The sequence below is a fragment of the Pavona decussata genome, unplaced genomic scaffold (assembly GCF_977016875.1).
Source record: "Pavona decussata unplaced genomic scaffold, jaPavDecu1.1 SCAFFOLD_187, whole genome shotgun sequence".
Taxonomy (NCBI): Eukaryota; Metazoa; Cnidaria; class Anthozoa; order Scleractinia; family Agariciidae; genus Pavona; species Pavona decussata.
The window spans coordinates 34,904-50,392 of NW_028145596.1; the positions used below are offsets into that span (position 1 = coordinate 34,904).

The 15,489-nt window shown below is 40.4% G+C and overlaps 1 protein-coding gene and 1 pseudogene across 2 annotated transcripts in view; one reads left to right on the forward strand and one right to left on the reverse strand.

Annotated features, from left to right (window-relative positions):
• The first annotated feature begins 1,455 nt into the window (after nucleotides 1-1,455).
• Nucleotides 1,456-7,902, forward strand: LOC146462443 (general transcription factor 3C polypeptide 2-like). The gene is made up of 4 exons (XM_085085591.1): nucleotides 1,456-2,003; nucleotides 3,685-3,911; nucleotides 5,118-5,234; nucleotides 6,354-7,902. Exons 2-4 carry the CDS (start codon nucleotides 3,756-3,758, stop codon nucleotides 6,447-6,449), a joined length of 369 nt encoding a protein of 122 aa, XP_084941717.1. The 5' UTR covers nucleotides 1,456-2,003; nucleotides 3,685-3,755; the 3' UTR covers nucleotides 6,450-7,902.
• A 348-nt stretch (nucleotides 7,903-8,250) lies between these two features.
• The window catches only part of LOC146462444 (uncharacterized), a 138,326-nt pseudogene continuing 131,087 nt past the window's right edge, over nucleotides 8,251-15,489 (reverse strand). Inside the window, exons 7-9 of the transcript XR_014857121.1 lie at nucleotides 13,372-13,488; nucleotides 12,694-12,777; nucleotides 8,251-11,676 (exon numbers count right to left, since the gene is read on the reverse strand). The product of XR_014857121.1 is annotated as an uncharacterized LOC146462444 (transcript). The remainder of the gene's footprint in view (nucleotides 11,677-12,693; nucleotides 12,778-13,371; nucleotides 13,489-15,489) is intronic.

A 15,489-nucleotide genomic window follows, 5' to 3' on the forward strand; every position in this document is an offset into this window, starting at 1 on the left:
TTCCGTTGTGCAAAGCTCTTGAGCTCGCGCGATAGATGTGGTGGCGAGCTCGAAGCCGCGAGTAGTCAGAAACGCGGGCGCAAAGGACCAAGTTTTGACACCCGACAAGAAAATTACACAAAAAGCCCTTAAAATATTGTCTCCTATATGTTCCCAGATTTTTTAGTTGCCGTTTTAAAGGCATATTATGTCAGCTAATACAGTACGCCCTGTCCGGATGCTTAGCTGAAAATTTAAGCCTCAGAAAGCTTGAATTTACGCCCTGTTGTTGGCTCACGGTATGCAAAAATGCCAGCTGACCTTACGTAGTTCACATTTTTAACGAGAGATATTTACCCCTCTGTAAATGAAATTAGTTATAGTTTCCAGTATTAAGAAATTTTGAGCTGAAATTTTGAAACTTTAAAAACTAATGCATCCCTCAATTCTAGCTATGCCCACCCCCTCCCGGGGCAATAATTAGGGGGGCATTTTCTTACATACCTGGCTATCCTGGGTGTCGGGAATTAGCCTTCCACCCAATATTAAATCCCGGGGCATTCGACCATCTCGCTTTTACACTTTACAGCATCGTCGGTTTTTTTAATGACCAATTCATTAGCAAATGTGGTAAGTTTCTTATTTAATACGTCTAGATATATAGGCTCTAGGACACAAATGAGATTGCTGGAGTTGTAGAATGCACCTATTTTTACAATTCTAAGGGGAATAAGTCCTTGCTGGCTAGCTAGCATTAAATTTGGCTTGAATTAGCTTAGATTTTACCCCTGGGGCTTGGACAACTAGTTTGTCCCAGCCAAGGGGAATTTTTCCTTTGTTTTTTTTAAAGCCTTATTCCCGGTGGTCGGCCCCCGAAGATCGGATGGGGGGAGGGGGGGGGGCATATGGGAACAAATGAAAATGACTGATGTATAAATCCGAATCTCCGAAGCGATTACTACAGGTCATTAACGTGTAAAGCCGGCTGTCCGAACATATATACACTGAAATGAACCGTTGTATGCCCCTTGATTAAGTTTTGTTGTTGTTAGCGTGTTTGTTTAGTTGTTCATCATTGTTAATCATTGTTATTATTGTTGTTTTCTTTTAGCGACTTACAGGCTGGTCAAAAAGTATAGGGTGTGGTGGACCGGAGCATTTGAAAATGTGGTGGTTATAAAACACGTGGCTAACCCCCTCCTTTTGGTAGAAAAGACTCAGTGGCCCACCCTAAATGAAGGTTTAAAATTACTTGACCCACCCTATTAAACATGGATTCCTTTTTTTTCTTTTCGTTGCAATGCAATCCAAGGAAATCATAAACCTCCGGCCTTCGGTCTTGTTTCGTGAGGAATTAAGTTTAGCGAGGTACGCTTAACGTTACATCGCTATCACTGTCACTCCGACTGCTGGAAGCCAGTTTTGCGAGAGGGATATTGTCATCATTGAAGATATCACTCCCAGCTTCCTGCAGAACACAGTCTTCGCTTAATTGCTTCTGTGCTGCTGACACTCGATTCAGAGTGGCGAGTTAAGAGGAGAGTTTACACAGGTTTTGCAGTGCTGGGGTTGTTGTTCTAAACCCCAAACAGCTCTCGAGATTAGACCAAAGAGTGAATAATGTAATGTTTAAAACACGAGAACCAGTGTTTTATCTGAATTTAAAATCACGAGGCGCAGCCGAGTGTTTTGAGAGCCGATGAAACACGTGCCGTGAGTTTTTTTGAACGGCTTCAAAAACATTCCTGGAAAAGCGTGTGTCAAGAGAGTTCATAACAATAATGCTTTTGTGAACGTTGGAGGAGGTTTAATCGGGTTTTGAAACCACTGCACATGATGTTTTATCGACCATTTGATAGGTCAATGGGTTTATGAATTATTAATGAGGTTTTCAATGTTTTGTGTTGTTTTCTGGGTCCCGGCAGACTGTGTCCGTTTCCGATTAGAGCAAGCTTTCAACGAGTGGAGATGCCGCGGGTGAAGTAGAAGGAGTGTACCTAGAGAGAGAAACGTTTTCCAAGTTTGTAAGTAAATCGCTGTTAATAAGGGGGTGTTCAAGTGTAAAAAAAATATATATATAATTTGCTTGAATGTCGTGCGTTGTCAAACAGCAGGGGCACTGTATATTCAGCCAAATTTTCGGTTCAGCGGGTTGGAAAGCAAATAGAACGCGCGGATCACATGGAAATTCTCCTGAGCAAACGGACGAAGTTCGGGAGGTACTCCACTTCTTCAGTTTCAAACGGTCGGATTGGAACTTCCTGCTCCATTTGTACGAAATCTCAATTGTGTTGTCTTCTTGCGTCATCAGTGCGTCATCACGTAAGTCTTTTAATCTACCAATGAGATTACAAGTTTGGAACGAATGGAAAAAATCCTTTCCATTTGACACGAGAAGATTCCAAATTTCGAACCGAAAATTTTGGCTAAATGAATGGACAGTACCCTAGTTTATGCCTTACAACTTTTATCTTAAAGTTTGAGACTAATTTGCATACAACTCGTCGCAGGATTTTTGCTTTTCCGCCATTGCAAAAGCTTTCAACAATATCGCAACAAACAGCTTCTGAAATTACTAAAGAACGTTTGTAAATAAAAAATACACCTAACTTTCCACAGATGAATGCAATTCAGACAAATAAAAATAGCTCCTTGAACTCTCAGAAGGTATTTGAAAAACTGCTGAAAGTCGATTTCAAAGCGCTTCTCATCTACACGCGCATGCGCCTGGGGTGATATAGTCCCTTTAAGACTGATCTGGCAATCTGTTTATTCTTCTCACATTCCGAATGATGTGGTGAGGGGAAGGTCGGAGAGTCGGAGGTACTCAATAAAGTGTCATACCGGGGAGGTTCCGCCTGGAGAGTCACCCCTTTACCCTTAACCCTTACCTTTACCGTATTATCCGGGGGACCGTATTAAGCGGGGTCTCAGAATAAACGTCACGGACACATGTTGTATAGATAAAATGACTACAGAATACAGTTTAAAACCAACAAAACGAAATTTAACGCTTTTACGCCCCACTCGAATAGCCTCGCACTAAAGCTTTCCCAACCCTGCGAACAGAGGCCCTTTCCCGACTTATCTAGGAAGATCGAAGGGCCTCTGCTTGCAGAGTAAGCTTTCCCTAGTGTTTCTCTCAGTGCAAAGTATTCGTTTAAAATAGTCTTTGACTTTGCTCTGCAGTGACATTTTCGATTTGTGGTTCAGCCAGACGGACTGAATATTGGACAATTTATACAGTGCACAGATAACCAGCATCCATAAAACCATCTGTACAAACTGTACGGATCGTCAAACCGAACCCCTCGGTAAAATAAGACATGGAAATATTCAAGTCCCCTTAATGAGATGTAAGTTTCCATCCGTTTACGGAACGAAAGGTGTCTTTACAATCTCTACAAACGGTACGGATCCTCAAACCGTATAAACCCCTCGCTCGACTCATATGACGTGGAAATATTCTAAGTCCCCTTAATGAGATGCTATCTTCCGTCCGTATACGGACCGACAATTGTGTTTCCGTACGGATCGTGAGACTGTTTTTCAAACCGTATCAGTTTGTCTATATTGGACATGACTGTCAGAGAGGGGACTCGAACCAGGGGCCAACAGATTACGAGTCTCGGCCGCGCAGCCTCACCCTGATGTAGAGATTCGATTGTCTTTTGGCTAAAAGGTGTTTTCTTTGTTCGTCAACAGGGCATTTACAGGGTAAGTTTGGAAAAGCTCCAAGATGCATCAGAACCTGGTAACGAAATGGCAACCAAGAAATGAAAGACACCACGACACTCGAGGATAAGGACACTGGTGATTCATTAAAGGAAAGGAAAGTGGGAATCTCTGTTGGAAAGGAAAAGGAATCACTTCCTCAATCCACTCAAGAAGTTCGTCAGCAACACAAACTGGTCTTTCATGATGTTAATACCGTAAGTCGCTCATGTATGTGTATTCTTCATGTAATACAGCCGTTCGCCACAATGCCGAAAGGTAGTCTGGGAAATACCCAATAAATTTCAATAACAGCTCAGAATCCATATTTCCCAGACTACCTTCCGGCATTGTCGCGTACGCTTTTACGCTTTTTTGGACAACCTTTGTCGAAACAGCTGTATATCAAACACGAGAAAGCGTGTTTCATTAGATATCCAAACACTGAGAAGTTTTAAACGACTTCGAGATGTTTGGATATCTGATGAAACACACTTTTGAGTATTTGATATGGCTTCTCAAATGATCAATAATTCTTGGAGAAATTCAAGGCTAAAGTTGGCAAAATTTTATGGTAATTAGGAACACATATCCAAACCACGGTCACAGTAGTGACCCTCCATCCAGCAGTAAAAATAACATAGGCACGTAAAGCCTGCATGACCTATTTTGAAGTTTTTGTGGTTTACAAGGTTAATTTTTTAAAGCACATTTTTTTTTTATCCCAGGTGGGTTATGAGGAATCACCGTGAAAAATACTTAGTCGAGGAAAGACGAAGGGAAGGACTTTTAGAAAATCTAACAAGCAATCAGTTGGTGTTTAGACTAGTTTGTTCCGTCGAAACGTGTTGCTTGTCTTTCATTACAAGTACGCTCCAAAAAGAAATCATTTTGAAGGGTACTTGCTGCCATCAATAGAAGTTAAAAGCAATGAAATAAGAGAGGGGTTATTTCCATTGCAGGTGAAATCAGCCTTGCTTTTATTCATTGCCATTGCGCATATGCCACACATTGACATTCCAATCCTAGCAGTATCCAAGATGTTTGTCCAGTGAACCCAGGTTAACGGCCTTAGCTCCCACGAGTCTCCTGAACCTCAGTGGTAGAGCATTCGAACTAGTAATCGGAAGGTCTTAGGTTCGTCTCCTGATAGGAGCAGTCGGATTTTCTTTTTCCGAGTATGCCTGTATCATCCAATAAATAATACATCATTCTCAGCCTTGCTTTTGTTGCATTATTCATATGCATTCACACGTGACTGGCCAGAGAAAAGACTATATATATAATGAGGTAAGCTGTCCGGGAGGTCATGGCCCAAAACCAGCAAGACCTGACCTCAATATTCAGCTCTACTGTGGAGCCATAATAACAACTGTTATGGTGTGTTGCTAAGCAGTGCACATGATCTTCCTTTGTCTCTGTAGCTTGAGTTTGCAAATGCTATAACCAAGTCCGATCCAGATGTTAAACGTCTTTTAAATCCAGACTCCATGCAGAATGTCCCGTATGACTGTTTGTACAATCCCCAGGCAATACACAAGGTAGGGAGATTGCGTGACTTTTAGATGTAACGTGTTCCTTGTGGTCCTGTGACAGCTTACTACAAGTGTAGAAAGGAAAATGTTGTGTCTTAATTTGTGTTGCAAGCGTCATTTATTATTATTATTATTATTATTATCATTATTATTACATTTTCTTTACCCACGTGCAATGGATTACAAGCTTACGCAGTTTATTAACCACTGTAAAAGCTAGTCAGCCCTCTTTGTTTAGTTCCCCTCTTCGATAGGTCCCCCTGTTTGGAGATCCGATTTACTCCTTCAATCTATACCAAGAGTCCCTCGTTCTCAGGTAATGCATTTTTAACGGATCTTTTCCTCGGAAAGATTGTGCGCGGTTGCCTCCGCAAGCCTGAAAAAAAAAAAACGCAAAAATGATAAAAATAACGCCTGTTCTGCAGACTACCCGCTTTCCATGTAAACCGGCCCTAAAGCAACACGGCAATCGAGAGACCCGCCAAGCTGGGATTTACCGACCCTCTGAATCCAGACCGCTAACCACTTCATACGGAGGGAAGGGTGGCCTACGAAGTAGACGTGATCGGAAAAGGGGAGGGTTAGCGAGAAAAAGTGAGAGAAATGAGGGGACCCTCCCCTCTTTTTCACTTTTTTAGTTCCCCCCCCCCCCCCCCCCCCATCGCACTTCCGTCCCTCCACGGTTAGGGGTGGGGTTACTTCCTATAATGGACTTTACGGGGAGGTCCCAAAGAGGGGGCGCCGGTTCATTTTCCAAACAGTGGCTGGTCATCGAGCCCACCCAAAAAGGGTGCCTTTTTTCAGGCGGGAGGTATATAGAAGAGAAGGGATTTCAGGAGATGAAGTGTAGACGACGCTGGGGGAGAACTGTAAGTTTAGGTGTGTGCAAAGGATTACCTTTTCTTTTCATAACAGGTTAAGGGTGTGGACCCCGATGAGGAACCTTCTCGTAGAGAACTGGTGAGGACTCCCTCCCCCTTCCCCCTCCCCACCACTTCACAACCGCACCTCTTTGGCTGTGTTTTAGTCCATCGTGATAATGTAGTCTTCGAAGTGAAAAGGATATCGATTAACACTCTCTTATAGTAGTTGTAATTATTCAGTTGAAAGTTTTGTTTTCCCCAGGTTCGTTTCAACCCTAATAAGCAAGCTTTTTCGTGGCTTGCCTCAGGAGGCGCAGCTGGTCTGGCAAGGCTCCATTTAGTCAAACAGATCGAGTGAAGAAACACTGGTGTTAAGCAAGGAGTCATCAATCTTCTGATGCGGGCGTCAGAGGGAAAGAACGAGAACAGCCACTGGATTGAGAAGAGAGAAAAAGATGTACCTTCCATGAATCATACAAAACAGCGGACCTTCGTTTGCATAACCCTTTCATATCAAATCAAATCAAATAACTTTATTTCTCTACAGTTACCTCATCAGAAAAGCATGCTACTCACAAATACTTTTTGCCCTCTGAAAGTGGCAAAACATCAATTTATAGTAGCCTGCAAGCAAGCTCTCCGATCTGGGGTCTACCTGTCTTGGCAAAGAGCTTCTGTGGCGCCAACCACGAGTGTATTGGGGCGCCCCTTCCCCAATCTTCTCGACGTTCGCTTCGCTCGCCGCTCGCCCCAAATATATGTCGCACTAAGACCCTTGCTTACACGCTAATTAAAAGAATCTCTCTGTTGATCATTAGCTTTCACTTCAGCGCTCATACTTCAATTCGCCATGTAGCGGAGCACAATGAACAATACCCCAAGAAAACGCTTCTCATTAGCTCTCATTTACGCGGGGTTCAATTTTTGTTGTTACCACCCTCGGGTAAACCCCCGGAACAAACCACTTCCAAGCAGGCCTATCCCAGGGGTAGGAGTCGAATCAAGTTGAAATAACTACTCGCGCAAGAAATATGCCTTTCTTGATTAAGAGAAATTCACGAATTGGCTGTTTTCAGATTTCGTTTGTAATGTTGCCATCCTCCTGTAAACCGAGCAGTTAATTTGCACTGAAAGAGAAAAGATTCGCCATGCTATCTTGGAATCAGTAACATACTAATACTAATTCTTTGTAAATTTTGAGGCATTGTTGATAAGTTGGAGATTCCTTCCATGTTGAATAAAGTTAACAGATTTATACGTTCCATGGGAAGAAGCATTGTGTGACTATCCTACCAACGGCTGCACAGGAATCTAAACTAAGAAGGCCTTCGTGAATCTAGCCCGTGAACCTTCCGGGGGCCATGAAACCTGTGATTCGGTGTCGTTTCCAGAGAAGCACTTCAAGTTTTCATCGGCCAACTATTCAAAAATTCGGGTAGGATGGTGCTTCCCAATACAGATTTAGTAACCTTTACCAAGATCTTCTTTTTCTGCATAGAAATAAACCGCGCAAAAAAAACTTTCAATTAGTAGCCCCAGTCCATAAGAAATCAGAGTTTCTCGGACAATTCCGAGATGCACTGAACGTATGCGCAGTAGTAAAATAGGGCGCCATGCTTAAATTACAAACGCTTAAGTTTCCTGTCGGACTATAAGGAGCCATAATGGTTAAGAAAGTTGGTTTCTAAAGAAACTGTGGAACTGCATCGGTGGGGAGCAGAAACGACGAATGTTTGGTTTATCAACAGAGTTGAAAACTAAAGGTAAATTGGCCACCGGAAAGAGATTTGAGTGCTGACGTTTCGAGCGTTAGCCCTTCGGCAGACACATTTTATGGATTCGCTCTGGCGAAGGGCTACGGCTCGAAACGTCAGCACTCGAATCTCTTTACGGTGGCCAATTTACCTTTAATTCTCAACTCTAATGATAAACCAAACATTCGTTTATAAAGAGCCATAACTCCCGGAAAATTGTACAAGTGGTGAGTGACACACCCTTCACCCGATGATGCTTTAAGTCCTTCGACCTCACGTCATTTGACACCGGCCAAATACGTCCAAACCATCCTGTTGTCCTTTCGTGTTTAAAGTACTTTTATTTTGTCGTCTGTTCGTTCTCTGTGAGTGTGCACGGTGTCCAAGCAAATAGGAAGCACAACGTTTACTATAATTGTTTATTTGTTCCTTTACACATACATTCCTGTTGAGAATAAATATGGAATCTATTGACACTGGCAGGAAAACAACGTTTTGGGTTTTAGCTCTTAAAGCCATGTTCGGAGCAGATAATTATTTACACTTGTATTTTGCGCTGGTATTTCATATCTAAATACATTAGTATTGGATTGATAGAACGCTTTTCAATTGAGCATCCAAAGCAATCATTTCGCATTCCTTTCCTTCGCTCTATAGCCACTTCGTCAATTATTAGACATTAAATCAAAAACAATCCCGACTTGCTTAGAAGGGTTTTCCGCGTTTAAGGCCATTTACTTACATTTTCTTCGCGGTTGATTAATTCATTATGTTGTTTACGTTTTTTCGGGTATGTTAATGGTAATTACTTTGGTTACGGTTTTGTAATACTCAATTGAACACCGCTCTCCCTTGCTAACGGGTTTTCCGTGTGTCAAGCGAACTAAAATGAAACTTGACAAGGTACCTCTTGTAGTGCAACACGCAGGTGTGCTGCTCCTTGTTCTCCTATACTGTTATCACGAAGGTTCAAGTAAGTGAGTTTACAATGTTTATCTTTTAGTGCATCACACAGGTGTGCTGCTCCTTGGTCTCCTATTTTGTTATGCCTAGGGTTCAAGTAAGTGAGTTTACAATTTTTATCTTTTAGTGCATCACACAGGTGTGCTGCTCCTTGGTCTCCTATTTTGTTACCACCAAGGTACAAGTTAGTGAGTTTACAATTTTTATCTTTTAGTGCATCACACAGGTGTGCTGCTCCTTGGTCTCCTATTTTGTTATGCCTAAGGTTCAAGTTAGTGAGTTTACAATTTTTATCTTTTAGTGCATCACACAGGTGTGCTGCTCCTTGGTCTCCTATTTTGTTACCACCAAGATACAAGTTAGTGAGTTTACAATTTTTATCTTTTAGTGCATCACACAGGTGTGCTGCTCCTTGGTCTCCTATTAAGTTCTTACTAAGGTTCAAGTTAGTGAGTTTACAATTTTTATCTTTTAGTGCATCACACAGGTGTTCTGCTCCTCGTTCTCCTATTAAGTTCTTACTAAGGTACAAGTTAGTGAGTTTACAATTTTTATCTTTTAGTGCATCACACAGGTGTGCTGCTCCTTGGTCTCCTATATTGCTATGACTAAGGTACAAGTTGGTGAGTTGACAATTTTTATCTTTTAGTACATCAGACAGGAGTGCTGCTCCTTGTTCTCCTATTTCCTGAAAAGTAAGGTCCAAGTTAACGAGTTTACAATTTTTATCTTTTAGAGCATCACACAGGTGTGCCACTAGTTGTCCCCCTATATTGTTTTCACGAAGGTCCAAGTGAGTGAGTTTACAATTTTTATCTTTTAGTGCATCAACCAGGTGCGCTGCTCCTTGGTATCCTATTTTGTCATAACTAAGGCCCATGATAGTGAGTTTACAATTTTTATCTTTTAGTGCATCACACAGGTGTGCTGCTCCTTGTTCTCCTATTACGTTAAAACTAAGGTTCAAATTAGTGAGTTTACAATTTTTATCTTTTAGTGCATCACACAGGTGTGCTGCTCCTCGGTCTCTTATATCGTTATTCTCTAGGTTTAACCCAGTGAGTTTATTATTTAAATCTTTTAGTGCACGAACAATCTCTACACAACCCAACGTACCCATACGGTTATTCGACAAATTCAAGTGCAAGTCTCTGTTAACATTTTTAAGGACATGCAGTACAGCTGCACACTCTATGGGTGCTAGCGAACACAACTGAAAACATACCTCATCAAAACTAATTTCTGCAAATTTGTTTTCTATTGCAGAATGCTGCTTTACATTGATCTCATACAAACATTTACATAAGTTCAGGGCTAATGTCCTGTCTACGTCAGCTGGCCAGTAGGTCAGTGTTCTTTCCTCTCTCAACAAGGGAAACTCGTGTCGTTCCTGTGTCGACACAGGAAGAAGTTCACTAAAAATATCAACATTGGACATTTCTTGGTCTGGATCAGGCTCCAACAGCCCAGCCACAAACTGTATCACTACTTGCCATGCACCTTCGTTGATGTGATCAGCAACAAATCTTCGCAATTCCTCTTTAGTCATGGTGTCCGTTACATGCTAAGCAGCGAAAAATTCCTGCACTGTTAAGTGCAGGAAACAGTAATGTGCTTTGGGCTGTTCACTAAGTGAACGGCGCTTGGCGTCAGGCAAACGGTGAAGCAGTCCACAATCCTCCAGTCCATCAACTTCGTTTGATTCAAAGATTAATCTTCCTTGTTTTATCCCATTAAAAGCGATTTTTCCCAGTCTCTTGAACACCATTTCATTTTCGGGATGAAGCTGTTTAAGTGTTTTGTACATGTACGTCCCAAGGTCGGTTTTAGAGCAGCTGTATTTGTCATCACGATTGTGCTTATGGAAGAAAATCTTGACGGTCATGCTGTAAATTTCGGTCATCTTTGTTGGGAGCTGCAGATCTCCATCGAAGATAGAGAGCTTTATCAACTGCAGCAAGCAATGACATATGATAAAACAATTCACGGGGATATAGCACAGTGAAAAGAGGTTTATGTTTGTGCTGATGTGTTGCCATATTGTTTCTTTCGCGACGTGATCACCTTCTGTGAACTTCTCCACATAGTCCTCAATTTGCTCAGATGTAAATCCAAGAATTTCAACTGTCCTTTTGAATTCTAGGTTTCTAACACATTCCACCGCAGTTGGTCTTGTTGTCGTTATCACCGTACAACCACGGAGAAGTTTTCCTGACACTAGTTTTCTGTACAGAGAGTGGAGGGGCATTTTCGCCTCCCCAGTGTTCTTGTAATAAGAGTCATCTTGGGCTACGTCTGCCCTTGCAGTGAATTCATCAATTCCATCGAAAATCAGAAGTACTTTGGTGGGGTTTTCTTTAATAAAGCTCCAGACCTCGTCATCCAAACGTCCTACTGTTTCTGCGCGATCCAACAGCTCATGAAGATTGAGGTCTGTTTCCGAGTTTAAATGCCTAAATTTCAAAAGGAAGGCCATTTCAAAATGCTTTTTCATCTTGGGGTTACCAGATGCCCACATTCGAAGAAGCTTAGTAGACAGCATTGTTTTGCCAATGCCTGGACGACCAACAACGAGAACATTGTTGTGCTGAGCATCAAAGATGTCCTCTGGCCGTACAGACTTGGACTGGCTCGCATTGGGTGCGGGGTACACTTTGAGTTGTTCCCATCTATCTGTGGGAAAGTCATAGTTCACTCTGTCTTCATGAATTACTGCATTTACATATATTTGGTCCGTACTCAGATCTTTAGCTTCTGGACCTTCCCCTGGATTTGATCTAAAGGGTTGCTGAAGATCTGTAAGCCGCTCCGTGTCTGCTATGATATCGTCCTTTATCTTTTGTACGGCTGCTTGCAGTTGCAAATTATCTAGATTGAGGAAAAGGAAATGAACATTACACACTGTACGTGAGCCAATTTGTAGAAAGAAAAAGCTTTCCGCGGCCGAATATATTGGGGATAAAAATCTGATGGTGATATTCTATTTCACGTACCGCCAGATTCCTTTTCGCTCTTCGAACAAACTACAGTTTGCTAATTTTCAGTACCAAACTGTAGCCAACGCTCCCCCCCCCCCCAGCACCCCTTCCCCCAAAATAAATAAATAAAATAATTAATTAATTAATTAATTAATTAATTAATAATTAATTAAATGATTAACACAATCTGGGAGATGGGTATCACAAAGAAGTCTCAGAGCCATAGCCTCAATAAAGATAATAGTTATATGGCAATTTTAAAAAGAAGACAAAATCATGCCACTTCCTTTTCGTTCTGAGGTTAATCTTTGCACGAGACGATTCTTTGGTTGCGAATCAGAAGCAGACTTATATCCACACCTCTTATTGTCCCGACTTCTTCATCCACGTTTTTAGATAGAAAACTAAATTTTTACAGATTTGCAACTCATCTAATCTTAATTCCTCACAATCAACACTTCAGAGTTTCAAGTCTAGATTCTTCACAACGTTTTTGCTTTGGACTGCTTGTTTACTTTTAGTTACTTTCTATCAGGAATTGTACAGCAGCGCTGTTGTCGAATATTATACCAGACCGCGCGTGGTGAAAAGACAACGACCCAGGAACGTTTTTACTCTTGATGTTATGACATTTTTTCTTTGCATGAACAATTGTCTATCAGTTTGATAAAACTTTTTGTTATTTCATGGCCCATGTATCACATCGTATATCACGCACTTTTATAACTAATTACTAATAATTAATAAAAAGTTTTGCGCAACTTCCTTTTAATTCTCTGGAATTTCATTCACAAAAACAAATACTTCGTCTCTGTGGAAAGCGAGAACCTTTTAATTATTAGACTGCTTCCATGGAGTCTACCCAGTTCTTCCTCTTATATAGTAAAGCTACTGAATTAAAACTAACCTTCATCCTCACTTTCTTCTCTTGTCTTTTTCTTCTCTTTCTTGCTTTCTTTTCTCGTCGGCTCAACCTTCTCGCTGACGTCATCTGAAGATCAACGTTCAAAACAAAGCAGGAAGGAAGGGAGAAGAAAGGAAAATGTTGAAAACGTAAATGTTTGGTTTTCAATTTGACGTGAGTGAACAAAGATGTACTTCACACACTTGATACCCTGTAAGTCCCTCATTTCGTGTACTTCCCATCTTATCTTATCACCTTCCCTTCCCTCCCTTTTTTCTTGCAAGCTTCAAACCATTGTCCAATAGAGAGACAAAGTGTCTCTACCCCACACCTGTGGCGTAAAAATTAATCGTTTCATAAATTGCAGGGGTTTCAATAAGGGCCAGTCACCGGGGAAATTGACCGTCTGTGAACACAATTTTGCCCAGCTGTTTTAACATCACAAGCCATGTTTTCAATAAAAGATCATAATTATCCAAGTTAACTAGTGTACATGTACAGTGTCCTGCCCAGGTACAATAACCTCTTGCCCAACTGGGTAAGATGTTAACGAAACCCCTGATATTGATGCCTGTTATTCTTTCACAGACCAACTATCAACAGATAGTTTGAAGACCTTTTTACATCTCTTCATGAATCATATTCTCATGTCTGATTTTTACATAGCTAACTGGAACTGACCTTCATCCTCGCTTCCTTCTCTCTTTCTTTTTCTCGTTTTTTCATTTTCCTTTCTTCCTGTGCTATGGAGAATATTCAACTTTTCCATTTCAGTGCTCATGTGCTCGCTGATGTCACCTGATGATCAACATTCAACACAACTTGGTAAATATTTTGTACAATATCCTTTCCAGCCACAAGTATCAACTGCAATTTGATCAGATTTTAAATTAAATACAAAAACACAGACCACACACATTAATATTTTGTATGGTTTATTGGCAAGACGAAACTGATATGATACACTGTATAGAAAGACTCTGCAACAACCATACTGGCACTGCACATGCTGTTAATTCCATATTAACAATACCATAGCCTGTTCATTTGGGAGAGGATGGCACTACCCTTACTCCTTGTTTACACCAAGACTATACACAAGTAAATATGTGCTTCAAAGTTTGGCATAATTTCCTGAATTATTGCTTTAAATTAGTGTGCTGAAAAAAAAAAAACATTTCTTCAAGCAGCCATCCAAGGATAGTTGAGGCAGCAACTCTGAGCTTTTGTCACAAAAAAATTTCAAGTGACCAGATTTCTTGCGCCTTTTTCTGCAATTGTTTTAGTTGTTGTAGCAACAGTGCATGTGTGGATTCAAAGTGGTTTTTTCAGTTTACACTTGTAGCACAATTATAATTCAGTCCAATCAGACTTGCACTCCACCGAATAAAATGAGATGAGCAAACATTTGAGACAGTCTGTAATAATGCCACTTTAGAGTTCCAGTGCAAGTGGACATGACATTTTGTTCAATCTGACTTAAAGATGTTGAGCAAGGCAAGCAGTATAGTCACTGCCACTGTTGGTAGCCTCATCTATTTTGTTCAGTGGCTTTAAAGTTGGACAAGGCATTGACTTTTATTTATAAAAAAAGACCCTTAATATTAATGGCAGTGTCCCCTCTGGTTTGTCCTTGGGTAAAGAGTGAGGGTCTTGAGTAGTTAGATATATGAGGGTATCAACCCACTTTTCAAAAAATGATAAAAAATCCCATACAAATCCTTATAAATCCAATATTTTTCCTAAACCCCATAAACCACACATTATCTCACCCCAATAACTACATAAAATACTATTTCAACAATGAACTCAAAAAACATAAATCCTCGGTTTTTCAAAAACCTAAATTTTTATCCTCGGTTTCTCAAAAACCTAAATTTACGTTTTTCATAAATGACACCCAACTGACCCCCAACTCACAAACAATCATCGATTAAATCCAACCAACTCATCAATCGCTGATTTGAATGATGAAGAAAAAAACCGGTTATAACCGGTTTCGAAAAATTATGTAATCTAATTTATATGAACAACCAATTTGATCACAATGATAAAACATATTTTATTCATCCAACATTTCAAAACTATGCAACATCTGCTGATGGTTATATTATCAATCGAAAAAGATTAGAACCCAGAAAAGGATATTTGTCTGAGAACGGCTATTATATAATTTCTCCGGGACGTAACAATACATGCCCCGCTCATCGATTCGTCTATGAAGCTGTAAATCAAACAATAATTCCACCTGGATTGCAAGTTAATCACATCAATTCCAACCGTCAAGACAATTTCATTGAAAATTTGCAATTGGTGACAGCCTCTGAAAATATGAAACACATGCACAAAGCCAGAAAAGCCTTTTTTAACAGCTCATACTCTGAAGAAGAATTGCAAACAGTCAATAGATTAATGGAATTTCCACCAATGGAAGACAATGATTGTGAGTTTACACGCACAGAAAATAAAATAATCAATAAGATGTTTTACAGAATGTGTAACGATTTGGATGACATTAATTTTCCACTTTACAATGATTAATCATCAATGAATACAAGAGTTGTTTGGCTATATTTTGAATTCAACAATGGTTGATGTCTTTTTGGAGGGTAATTTGGACATGAATTTGAAAACCAAAACTACTTGGAGAGATAATTATAGTATACATTAACGAGAAAAAATGAAAAAAAATCAAAAATCAAAAATCGCATATGTGGATTCTTCTGCTGGTGAGAATCTAGCTAAGACAATTCCAGCCACAAAGACTATTATTCATGAGGATAAAAAATATTATATCCA